We start from the raw sequence: 13,158 nt of genomic DNA on the forward strand, positions 1-13,158 counted from the left end.
GACATAAGCAGACCCTACAAGTGCCCCTATTTTCCGGGGATGAAATTAAGGAATGTACCACTGTTCCTTAAAGGTATAGAGACCCCTAACTATTAGGTCCAGTTCTGACCAACTCTGGGGTTGCGGCGCTCATCTCGCTCTATAGGCCGAGGGAGCCGGCGTTTATCCAGACAGCTTCCGGGTCATGTGGCCAGCAGGACTAAGCTGCTTCTGGCGAACCAGAGCAGCACACGGAAATGCCGTTTAACTTCCCGCCGGAGTGGTACCTATTTATCTACTTGCACTTTGACGTGCTTTCGAACTGCTAGGTTGGCAGGAGCAGGGACCGAGCAACGGGAGCTCACCCCATCATCGCGGGGATTCAAACCGCCGACCTTCTGATCGGCAAGTCCTAGGCTCTGTGGTTTAATCCACAGCACCACCCACGTCCTTCTGTTCCTTAGGACATCCCTATTTCCATGGGAGAAATGTTGTGGAATAGGACGTCCCTATTTTCAGGGGAGACACGTTGGAGGGGATGGAATAGGACGCTCCTATTTTCAGGGGAGAAACATTGGAGGGGATGGAATAGGACGTCCCTATTTTCATGGGAGAAACGTTGGAGGGGACGGAATAGGACGTCCCTATTTTCATGGGAGAAACGTTGGAGGGGATGGAATAGGACATCCCTATTTTCAGGGGAGAAACGTTGGAGGGGATGGAATAGGACGTCCCTATTTTCAGGGGAGAAACGTTGGAGGGGATGGAATAGGACGCCTCTATTTTCAGGGGAGAAACGTTGGAGGGGATGGAATAGGACGTCCCTATTTTCAGGGGAGAAACGCTGGAGGGGATGGAATAGGACGTCCCTCTTTTCACAGGAGAAACGTTGGAGGGGATGGAATAGGACGTCCCTCTTTTCAGGGGAGAAACATTGGAGGGGATGGAATAGGACGTCCCTATTTTCAGGGGAGAAACATTGGAGGGGATGGAATAGGACGCTCCTATTTTCAGGGGAGAAACGCTGGAGGGGATGGAATAGGACGTCCCTATTTTCATGGGAGAAACGTTGGAGGGGATGGAATAGGACATCCCTATTTTCAGGGGAGAAACGTTGGAGGGGATGGAATAGGACGCTCCTATTTTCAGGGGAGAAACATTGGAGGGGATGCACAAATAACCCCCCCCGCCCCCCCAAAAAAGGCTTGAGGTGCATAGTAAGAGGAAGGAAAGGAAGGAGAGAGAAAAAGAGGGCGTGGCTATGAGACTTGGCTCGAGGCAGCAGAGACAAGACACTTGGGAACCAAGTTTCACGGGTGGGTTTTGAAACACAGACGGATCCAGCATCCACGGAGCAGGGTGGGTGTGTGTCTTTAGGTGGGCGCTGAAGCGCATGCGCCTTCTTCCGCCGCCCCCCCCACACTTTATTCGGAGCGAGAAGAACAACTTTAGAACATTGAGGCGCGGGGCGCGCGCGCGCGAATCGAACGCTGCCTCGGGAGCGCGCTCGCCCCCCTCGCCGCTTTAGAACCTTCGCCGATCGGGAGCGTGCGCGCTGTCGCGGGGGCGCGCCGGTTAGAACTTTAGCGGGAGGGGGGGAGTGCATATGCGCGCGCATACAGAACTTTCAAAAGAGGGAGGGAGGGGAGACGGTGGCGCGCGTGCGCGTGCCCGCTCCCCTTTCGCCGCCCCCCCCTCCTATATTTCACTTTCTACCTCAGAAAAGGCATTCGCCTCAACTTTTAGGGCTGGGGAAGCGAGGCCTAGTTTTCACCCCCCCCGCTCACGGAACCGGGTTCGAATTCCCCTCAGGCGGGACCTTTTCCCCTCACGAGTCCCCTTTCAACCGACCCTCCCCCCCTTCTCTCTCTCTCTCTGAGGTAATTTTCCCTCACAAACCGTCCCCGCCCCGCTGCCCTTCCCTTCCGCTCACCCGTCCATGGCACACGAAGGCGACCCGAAAGGGAAGCGGAGCTGGACGCGCTGGAATAGCAGGAGCGGGCTCAACGGCTACGTGTTATATAGACGCACAAAATGGCGGCGCGGGGCGGGACCCGCCCTCGGAGCCTTTTGAGGCGCCGGGGCCCCATTGGCTAGGCGGCGCTGTCACCTTGACGAGGCGGGCGGCGGGGCTCCTCCCGCTCCGTGGCTCCAATTGGATGCGGCTAGGCGACGGGGGCGGGCTCCGGCTCCGGCGCGCGTTGCGATTGGCGCGATGACGACGTCGCCTCGAGCGTCGGGCGGGAGGCCATTTTGGGGGCGGGCTCGCCTCGTTGCCCGCTCCGTCTTCCAGCGTGGGCGGCCCGTCGGCGGCCATCTTGGGTATGGGCAAAGGAATGCGAGCGCGTGGATGGGTCTTGGAAGCGAACGCGGCGAGCGTCGGAAGCCTGGCACGCGAGGCTGCCGCGACCATTTTGAGAACGGGCATATGTTTCCAGTACTGTAATATATTTGTAGCTGGATCCCGAGTTCAGGTGCTGACAATTTAACAACAAAATAAGCACACGGTCCTGGGGTTAGGTAATTTTAGACCCTGGATTTCATAGTCTCTTTTGAGTCCCCCTAAAAAAAGGGGCAGGAAAAATTCAGGAAAGGATTCTTTGGTTTGGAGAACTATGGAACTCCCTGCCACAAGGAAGTCGTTGTGGTAAAAGGATTTAGCAATTCCCAAAGAGGGGCTAGATATCCATAGAAAATGTGCTCCATAAAATGTGTTGGGGGTTGTTTTTATATTGTATCCTGTGAGAACTGCAAGGTATAGGGTGATGATGATGGTGATGATGATGATGATGATAATAATAATAATAATAATAATAATAATAATAATAATAATAAAATAATTAATGATAATAATAATAGATTTTCCCAGTAGTGATGTATGGAAGTGAGAGCTGGACCATCAAGAAGGCTGATGGCCAAAAAATTGATGCTTTTGCATTCTGGTGCTGGAGGAGACTCTTGAGAGTCCCATGGACTGCAAGAAGATCAAACCTCTCCATTCTGAAGGAAATCAGCCCTGAGTGCTCACTGGAAGGACAGATCCTAAAGCTGTGGCTCCAAGACTTTGGCCACCTCATGAGAAGAGAAGACTCCCTGGAAAAGACCCTGATGTTGGGAAAGATGGAGGGCACAAGGAGAAGGGGACGACGGAGGACGAGATGGTGGGACAGTGTTCTCGAAGCTACCAGCATGAGTTTGACCAAACTGCGGGAGGCAGTGGAAGACCTGGCCTGGCGTGCTCTGGTCCAGGGGGTCACGAAGAGGCGGACACGACGAAACAACTAAACAACAACAACATGCCAAGCGCTGCCTCTTTGGGGCTGGCACTGCTCCTGCACCACCATTTTGGGGGCCAGTGAGACTCAGTAATTTTCTCCCATCTCGGGTGGGCCCTGGAGAAATTTCCAGCTGAATTTGGGGGGGACCACCGTTGTGTTGAGCTATTTCAATTGCTTTTATTCTATTTGCTCATTGCAGACAGCATAAAGCCTGTCAATTTCGAAAACAAACCTGCTTTGCAATGAGGGTTGAATAATTTCGATGGCAACTATAGCTATTGTCAACCGCGGAGGGAGAACTTAAGGAGCGCAGGGCAGAAACCGGGAGAAATGACTACATGGTAGTTGGGGAAGGAGACCCGGGGGTGGGGAATGAAGAATGGGAATGCAAGAAAGGCGTTTTAAATTCAGTTTTCTTTGCTTTCATTTCAGGCTCCCGTCTCCGGTTCACCAGCTGTTTGGCAGCAACAGCACCACATGCTTATTCTGTTACACGGCTGTATTGGGTTTCGGCCGGGAGGGATGTAATTTCAATTCCAGGTTACCTTTCTTTGCCCGTGGCAAGATGAAATGGCCCTCCCCTCCACCCCCCATTTAGCCGAGAGACTTGTGTGTTTCTCACTCGGATCTCGTTGCGAACATCAGGGGTGGTAGCTGTGATAGGAATTTTGAGGTCTTAGATATATGGTAATGTTCATAAGTATACCAACCAAGCACGTACATAGATCAGCACAGGAAGACCGACCTGGAACCATTTTGATTCCCAAACTGAGCAAATGTTTTCTCTGCAAGGTCAAAGTGGGAAACCTCCCCATTGTCTCTTCCCTCACAAATCCTGTCTTAAGGGCACATTTAAGATATGAATATGGTGTGAGCCTGTGACCTGGCCCAGGAACTAAGTATTTATCACTACAAAACACTGGCCAGGCTCCCCAGGCAATCCAATCAAGTAACCTGCCAGACAGGAGAAAAACAACATTCAAATTTCTGTTTTAGACCACCTTTTCTGTGATGTAGGTGTGATGTATCTTAGGGGTGGTCTTAGATTACACCCCTTCTGTGATGTATGCATGATGTTTCTGGGGGTGGTCTTGATCTACAGGGTGGCAATTTCAAAAGTCTTTATAAGGCCTTGTGCGTCATTTTTCTGGGTCCCTCCTCTCCTGCGGGTGAGGGGAGCACCCTGTTGCAACAGATCAATAAAGATCAGGCTTACTAGCTGCTTTGCTTCTCAATCTTCTCTGCTTGGCCTCTGTTATTTTCTCCTACCAATAGGGAACCTGTGTAAGGACTCTATACGGGCTCTTGGATACCCCATAAGGGAAAAGGGGCAATTTTTGTATACAACATAGCCAACCAAGTTTTTCCTCAGAGCAGACCCAGTGATTTTAATGGAACCGAGTCAGCCATCATAAGTTGTCCTAAAAGGTCTCCTTTGTAAAACGTAGGTGAATTCCTCTGCCGTAGCCCCAAAGATCAATTTGATCCCTCTGTTGCCAGAAAAATGCCCTCCAGAAAGTCCACGAAGACCCACAAAGTCCACGCCATACCTTCAAAGCACATGGCTCCCCTCAAAGAATCCTGGGAACTATAGTTTGCCCCCTTACAGGGCGCCACAATTCGCGGCATTCTTCACAAACCACAGTTCCCAGGATTCTATGGGCGATGTAATGTGCTTTGAATGTATGGTGAGGAATGGGCACTTTGTGTCCCACCGCCTGCGATTGATGTTTGGGGATAGACTGCCTTGGAACGAGGCGTTTCTTTCTATTTAGCAAGCATGGCTTTGTGGCTTTCATACACCTCTCTCCCTTGCATTTGTCCCTTTTAAAATAATCCAAGACTGCACACACACACAAGACTGTTGTTGATATTTGCCAGAAGAAATATCAATAACCCCAGATATGCAGATGACACAACCTTGACGGCAGAAAGTGAGGTGGATTTAAAGAACCTTTTAATGAGGGTGAAAGAGGAGAGCGCAAAATATGGTCTGAAGCTCAACATCAAAAAAACGAAGATCATGGCCACTGGTCCCATCACCTCCTGGCAAACAGAAGGGGAAGAAATGGAGGCAGTGAGAGATTTTACTTTCTTGGGCTCCATGATCACTGCAGATGGTGACAGCAGCCACGAAATTAAAAGACGCCTGCTTCTCGGGAGAAAACGATGACAAACCTAGACAGCATCTTAAAAAGCAGAGACATCACCTTGCCCACAAAGGTCCGTATAGTTCAAGCTATGGCTTTCCCAGTAGTGATGTATGGAACTGAGAGCTGGACCATCAAGAAGGCTGATCGCTGAAGAATGGATGCTTTTGAATTCTGGTGCTGGAGGAGACTCTTGAGAGTCCCATGGACTGCAAGAAGATCAAACCTCTCCATTCGGAAGGAAACCAGCCCTGAGTGCTCACTGGAAGGACAGATCCTGAAGCTGAGGCTCCAAGACTTTGGCCACCTCATGTGAAGAGAAGACTCCCTGGAAAAGACCCTGATGTTGGGAAAGATGGAGGGCACAAGGAGAAGGGGACGACAGAGGACGAGATGATGGGACAGTGTTCTCGAAGCTACGAACATGAGTTTGACCAAACTGCGGGAGGCAGTGGAAGACAGGAGTGCCTGGCGTGCTCTGGTCCAGGGGGTCACAAGGAGGCGGACACGACTAAACGACTCAACAACAACAACAAGACTGCACATACAGCATGCACTTGAAGCACATTTAAGACTCCCTTCCCTCAAAAATAAAATAAAATCCTGGGAACTGTAGTTTAAGGGTGCCAGGAAGTGTAGCTCTGTGAGGAGGGCGAACTACAATTCCCAGGAAGCCAAATTCCTTTAAGGGTATGGTGCGTCAGCCGGCCATATGATTTTCCTAACCTTTCTGATGTGTGTGCTTCTGAATAAGCAACGAGAACTAAATAAAAAAAAACCCCAAAGGCAAGGAACAATTATCAGCAGATTCCCTCCGCACCCTGCCGAATCTTCCGAAAATTTTGCAAATGGACAGGGCTGCATCTTGTTTTGGCATTTGCCGTTCATATAATTTCGACACTTTCCTGCTTCGGGCTGCTCCTTTCTGATTACTCATTTCCTTGTATACACTATGAAAAGAAAGAGGGGGGGACCACGCCAGCCATTTCCTGCCTATTGTGGTGCGGAATTTTGTTGAAACCACAAGCTGCAATAATACAAAATGCCAGAACCCCGACTCTCCAGCACGGCAAATGGTTTCAAACAGCACGTTCTGGGCATCCTCCCTGTTACCAGTCACTTTATTTCGGCAGTTTTCACACCACTCCTTCAATCTAAAAAATAAAATAAAAATGCATTCCAGGGCTGCGATCGTAAGAACAAAATATCAACGCTACGTTAATAAACCAGAAACGGTTCCACCAGCTTTATATATGTGTGTATAAAAAGGTAAATACACCTATGGCTGAAAAGAACGCTTTGTAGAAGACCTCCTTCCTTCTTTTGGGAGGGTATTCTCAAGCCGGGGTGCCGCCACCGAAAAGGACCTGTTATCCAGGTGGCTCCATAATGCAGCTTTTCTGCAGAAGGTAGGAATTCCAGCAGCTCGCTTTCTTTGTGCTTGTATCAAGGCTGTGTATCATCTATACAGTGGTACCTCAGGTTAAGTACTTAATTCGTTCCGGAGGTCCGTTCTTAACCTGAAACTGTTCTTAACCTGAAGCACCACTTTAGCTAATGGGGCCTCCTGCTGCTGCCGCGCCACCGGAGCACAATTTCTGTTCTCATCCTGAAGCAAAGTTCTTAACCTGAAGCACTATTTCTGGGTTAGTGGAGTCTGTAACCTGAAGTGTATGTAACCTGAAGCATATGTAACCCGAGGTACCACTGTAATAGTAATAGTTTTATTATCTATACCCAGGCTGAGTTGCCCCAGCTACTGTCTGTAACCTGAAGCGTATGTAACCCGAGGTACTACTGTACACATGGTTATCCAGGTGGTTCTCACGTCTCGTCTTTTCCAGGCTAAACATACCCAGCTCCTTCAACCGTTCCTCCTGAGATGCTTTTAAGAGTGTTTTCAACTGTTGTAGAAATTCAAGAAATAACAGCGTACGAACGAGCAGGTTGTTTGGAAACGATCAAACGCCCAAGATTCCCTTCGTTTAGTTTTTAAAAAGAGGTTCGTTCTGGCGCCTGCATTATAAAGTTCAGCGTTGGCTGACTTATATATTATATACAGAGGTGGCAGAAACATCAATGAGGGACGAAGGGATCATTTTCCCTCCTCCGCACGCCGCAAGGTCCATCGCTAAATAATTCAGGGCAGCGATGGTTTATTCATGCCCGCCAGCTCCTTTCATCTCATCCGAGTGTCATGGAAACTTCCCGTCGGAGCAAACAGAGATGGAAACCGCTCGTAGTGGTTTCAGAAAACCATCCTTAAATTCCAAGTTGTCTACAGCATCTGAACAACCCTTTAAACAAACAAAAGTGAAAACCACACACAAATTTGCACCCGTCGTTGGTCCTTAAACAAGTAGAAATTAACGGAGATGGCTGTTAATTTCAGTGGGCCTACTCTGGAGCAGGGGAGGGGTGGAAATCGGCTCCATTTCGCATCTAAAAGCGGGCCTGCTTAATTCCCAAAACGATGTGCGGAACGAAACGTGGTCCTTTGAAATTGGCATTTCGTGGTGACAGCAGCCACGAAATTAAAAGACGCCTGCTTCTTGGGAGAAGAGCGATGACAAACCTAGACAGCATCTTAAAAAGCAGAGACATCACCTTGCCGACAAAGGTCCGTATAGTTAAAGCCATGGTTTTCCCAGTAGTGATGTATGGAAGTGAGAGCTGGACCATCAAGAAGGCTGATCGCCGAAGAATGGATGCTTTTGAATTCTGGTGCTGGAGGAGACTCTGGAGAGTCCCATGGACTGCAAGAAGATCCAACCTCTCCATTCGGAAGGAAACCAGCCCTGAGTGCTCACTGGAAGGACAGATCCTGAAGCTGAGGCTCCAATACTTTGGCCACCTCAGGAGAAGAGAAGACTCCCTGGAAAAGCCCCTGATGTTGGCGTGCTCTGGTCTATGGGGTCACGAAGATTTGGAAACGACCGCGGCTGAGAAAACTCCCCTTTAATAGCTAGAAATGGGTGCAAGTATCTTTCCCCATGTTAAAAAAAATATAGCCCCTTTCTCTGGCCTCTGTTCCTTCTCCTCTAACTGGTTTTTCCTCTGAACAGCTACGGATTCTTTGCATTCTTCCACCCCATCGAGAAATTGCGTGTCTTATTTAGACAAACAGCCCCCTTTGCTTCGTGCAAAAGGAAAGAACCGCCAGGCTCTTGGGATGGCCTCTCCGAGAAATGCAAACTTGTTGTTGCTTTTCTCCGCATCACACAAACACCCGCACCCACCTCTGCGGCGGCCGAAAATTTTTCGGCCCGATCGATTGCCCACACTCCTGAGTTCTATCACGCTGTCCCAGGATTTCCCCTCTCCCTGGGTCCTTCTGTGATTCTGGGGTTGTCCCTGGATAACTGGGACACTTGGAAGGGATGCTTCCATACTCACAGACCTGAAGGAGCATCTCCACCTCCATCGTTCTGCCTGGACGCTGAGGTCCAGCTCCGAGGGCCTTCTGGCTGTTCCCTCACTGCGAGAAGCCAAGTTATAGGGAGCCAGGCAGAGGGCCTTCTCGGTGGTGGCGCCCGCCCTGTGGAACACCCTCCTGTCAGATGTCAAGGAGATAAATGACTCTCTGACTTTTAGAAGACATCTGAAGGCAGGCCTGTTTAGGGAAGTTTTTAATATTTGATGAATTATTGTGTTTTAATATTTTGCTGGAAGCCGCCCAGAGTGGCTGGGGAAACCCAGGCAGATGGGCGGGGTATAAATAATAAATTATTATTATTATTATTATTATTATTATTATTATTATTATTACTAGTAGTAGTAGTAGTAGTACAGTGGTACCTTGGTTCTCAAACGTCTTGTACTCAAACAACTTGGAACCCAAATACTGCAAACCCAGAAGTAAGTGTTCCGGTTTGCAAACATTTTTCGGAAGCCGAACGTGCTCCGTTTTGAGTGCCATGCTTCCGTTTTGAGTGTTACACTAAGTTCTGTCGTGTTTTTGCTATTTTCTTTTTTTCTTTTTGCGGCTCTTCTTTTGTTTTTGTGACTGTTTGGAACCCAGCTCAGCTACTGATTGATTAATTGTGTGTGGTACATTGTTTATTGCTTTCGTTTTATGCATCAATGGTCTCGTTAGATAGTAAAATTCATGTTAAATTGCTGTTTCGGGGGTTGTTTTTAAAAGTGTGGAATGAATCAATTCGTTTTGCATGACTTTCTATGAGAAAGTGTGCCTTGGTTTTGGAATGCTTTGGTTTTGGAACAGAATTCCGGAACAGATTAAGTCTGAGAACCAAGGGACCACTGTATCGGCCTCCTGTGATATCTCCGAACCTAGGAGCTTTTGCACAAAGCTTTGCTGGGTGGAAGGAGCTGGTTTTTTTGCAGGAGCAAAACTGGAAGCTGTGTCCAGCGGAAATATTGCAGAAGCAGAGGCAGCCAGATAAGTGGTTCACATTCCTTTAAGGCTTGCAGAAATGACAATGAGAAGTGACGCCATGCAGGAAAACAACAACCTGTTGCATCTGGGAAGAGTGAATTGACCTTGCTCTGCCTCTTCAAGTACAGTACAGAGTCCCTTCTTCCTGTCTAAGAGGTCCCTTGCTTCTGGCCGGTGGTCAAAAGCCTTGCCAGAATGATATATAACCTTGCATATAACCTTAGTAAAGGGACCCCTGACCATTAGGTCCAGTCATGGCCGACTCTGGGGTTGCGGCGCTCATCTCACTTTACTGGCCGAGGGAGCCGGCGTTCAGCTTCCGGGTCATGTGGCCAGCAGGACTAAGCCACTTCTGGCGAACCAGAGCAGCGCACGGAAACGCCGTTTACCTTCCTCCCGGAGCGGGACCTACCGGTATTTATCTACTTGCCCTTTGACGTGCTTTTGAACTGCTAGGTTGGCAGGAGCAGGGACCGAGCAACAGGAGCTCACCCCGTCACGGGGATTCGAACCGCCGACCTTCCAATTGGCAAGCCCAAGAGGCTCAGTGGTTTAGACCACAGCTAGACTAAAAGGAAAGGGACCCCTGACCGTTAGGTCCTGTTGTGGCCGACTCTGGGGTTGCGGCGCTCATCTCGCTTTATTGGCCAAGGGAGCCGGCGTACAGCTTCCAGGTCATGTGGCCAGCAGGACTGAGCCGCTTCTGGCGAACCAGAGCAGCGCACGGAAACGCCGTTTACCTTCCTGCCGGAGCGGTACCTATTTATCTACTTGCACTTTGACGTGCTTTCAAACTGCTAGGTTGGCAGGAGAAGGGACCGAGCAATGGGAGCTCACCCTGTTGCGGGGATTCGAACCGCCAACCTTCTGATCGGCAAGTCCTAGGCTCTGTGGTTTAACCCACAGCGCCACCCACGTCCCCTGCATATAACTTTACAGGATGAATAAATTAAGCTCAGTAGTGCAGACCCTCCAAGTGCCCCTATTTTCCAGTCCCGGATTTACAGAAGCTATAATGAAACAAGCCCTTTCTCGAAGCAGCATTTGGAGCCACATCTGTAACATCTGTAACGGTGTCTTCCGCCCTCTGGTGGAAGCTGGGAGGTGTTGCAGCTTAGTTCAACTTCCAGTCAAGTTAGCATTCGTTTTTTAAAAACGACAACAACAACAAAGTTGCCACCGAAAAGTGGGGGGGGGGGGGATAAAATTAACGGAGATGAAGGTCACGTTGGGTTGCAGAGGGCAATCTACTTTAAAAGAGAGTTTCCAAGCACATAAGGACTATAATTAACTTTTAAATATATAAGCTGAGCCTGTGTGTGATTTTTTCGCCTGGCGCGACAGAGCTCACATCCACGCTATATAATTCAAACGCAAGGCTGGCCAGCACAAAGGATCCTGGGAACTCTAGTATCTAGAAAGGAGCAAAGCAGTGATATTTTAGGGAGCAGGCGGGGCCCATGACTTACATCCTAGGAGCCTACACAACACAAAACACTGTTGCTGTATGTAGGTTTTATTTTATTTGCTTTTTATCTTACATTTTGGAAATGTACATCCAGTTTTCCCCCTTTTAAATCTTTTTGGGGCCCCCAAGAGAGTGGGCCCCTAAGTTACAGCTTGTTGAGCTTATACGTAAATCCAGCAATGGACTGAACATTCGCAAAAGGACGGAGACAAAACGATTTAGTCCTCTTTCTTGATCATATACACATATACATATATGAGCCCATTGTGACCATGCAACAATCAAACGAGAGAGAGATTGCTGGGTTCCAGCGGTGTCTCGAGATTTGAGGGTGAGGCACCCCGACTGATGCTACATGCATGGATCAGGGCCACCTCCTTAGGCAGGAAACAAACAGAACCCGCCCTCTACAAGGACCCTGGAAATTTAGCAGAAAGGAAGTTAAGATTTGGATGCTGGAGCTCTGGGTTCAAGTCCCGGTGAGGCAGGGAGGGTTCCTACCCTATCAAGGGTACCCTGTCTGGCCAGAGTGGTGCATGCTCTGGTTCTCTCCCGCTTGGACTACTGCGATGCGCTCTATATGGGGCTACCTTTGAAGGTGACCCGGAAACTGCAACTAATCCAGAATGTGGCAGCTAGACTGGGGACTGGGAGTGGAGACCATATAACACCGGTCTTGAAAGACCTACATTGGCTCCCAGTACGTTTCCGAGCACAATTCAAAGGGTTGGTGCTGACCTTGAAAGCCCTGAACGGCCCAGTATCCCTGAAGGAGCGTCTCCACCCCTATCGTTCAGCCCAGACACCGGGGTCCATCTCTTGAGGGCCTTCTGGCGGTTCCCTCCCTGCGAGAAGCGAGGTTACAGGGAACCAGGCAGAGGGCCTTCTCGGTGGTGGCGCCCTCCCATCAAATGTCAAGGAAATAAACAACTATCTGACTTTTAGAAGACATCTGAAGGCAGCCCTGTTTAGGGAAGCTGTTAATGTTTGATGTTTTATTGCGCTTTTAATTCTGTTGGGAGCCGCCCAGAGTGGCTGGGGAAACCCAGCCAGATGGGCAGGGTATAAATAAGAAATTATTATTATTATTATTATTATTATTATTATTATTGGGACCCACCGGCCACAAAACGGCAGAAGGTGCTGCCACCACTCAGCCCCACTGCCTCTGCCCGGGAAGGAAGGAAACTACACTATATTAAGATTCCACCCAGCTCAGCTTTCTCCACACGGACTGGCAGCAGCTATGTCAGGCAGCACGCCTCTCACCCAGACCTACATTGAGCTGCCAAGGTTTAAAATCTGGGAGCTTCTGCGTCCAAAAGCGGTGTGTCTGCCCCAAGCCCTAGCCCTTTCCTTTCCTTTAAAAAGGGGAAAAGAAGATTCCGGTCCTCCTGAACTGATTTAAAGGGGAAAGTGGGAAGCTACCCATCACTGAGACCATATGCCTGAGCACTGGCTGGCAGCGCCAGGGGCTGAATTCGGGGGTCTTCGGCACTGCCACTGGCCTCCCCCTAAAAGGAAAGTTAAGGTGCTAGACCTCACCATCGCAACCCAGAGCCCGTGGAATCGCCAGGATCAATTCTGGGCCGTCTCTCTCGCAATCAAAGCGACGCAGAATTTTAATCAGACATAGATGAGTCGGCAGGATCCGACCGCTGTCCAAGCCCGGCAAGAGATCGAACGGAAAAACACTTGGGGGACCAGAGAATTAAAAACCAAAGAAAAGCCCCGATGCCAGCTTTGGGAATTCTAGTTCCTCTCCAAGGTTCAGTCGCTGTCGTCGATGGCGCCTCGGATCTGGCCCGTCTCCCAAAGATGAGCCAGGAGTCCCCTCTGGCAGACGACTTTGGTGGATTTCACAACCTGCAAAAAGAATCGGCG

The 13,158-nt window shown here is 49.5% G+C and overlaps 2 protein-coding genes across 5 annotated transcripts in view; both read right to left on the reverse strand.

The window, feature by feature from the left end:
* PTBP1 (polypyrimidine tract binding protein 1) overlaps positions 1–2,073 on the reverse strand; it is a 41,765-nt gene extending 39,692 nt beyond the window's left edge. The window contains exon 1 of one of the 2 annotated variants that reach the window (XM_083594626.1): positions 1,913–2,073. In XM_083594626.1, coding sequence (XP_083450752.1) covers positions 1,913–1,920 — 8 coding nt within the window. In that variant the 5' untranslated portion in view covers positions 1,921–2,073. The remainder of the gene's footprint in view (positions 1–1,912) is intronic. The other variant, XM_083594625.1, reaches the window with a different exon arrangement.
* The window catches only part of MISP (mitotic spindle positioning), a 58,391-nt gene that overhangs the window by 32,598 nt on the left and 12,635 nt on the right, over positions 1–13,158 (reverse strand). For 2 of the 3 annotated variants that reach the window (XM_083594505.1, XM_083594504.1), the window contains exon 5: positions 11,307–13,140. In XM_083594505.1, coding sequence (XP_083450631.1) covers positions 13,045–13,140 — 96 coding nt within the window. In that variant the 3' untranslated portion in view covers positions 11,307–13,044. Of the gene's footprint in view, positions 1–11,306; positions 13,141–13,158 lie in introns of those variants that run through there. The other variant, XR_014543327.1, reaches the window with a different exon arrangement.

Source organism: Podarcis filfolensis, assembly GCF_964270895.1.
Source record: "Podarcis filfolensis genome assembly, chromosome: 18".
In the NCBI taxonomy this organism is placed as follows: Eukaryota; Metazoa; Chordata; class Lepidosauria; order Squamata; family Lacertidae; genus Podarcis; species Podarcis filfolensis.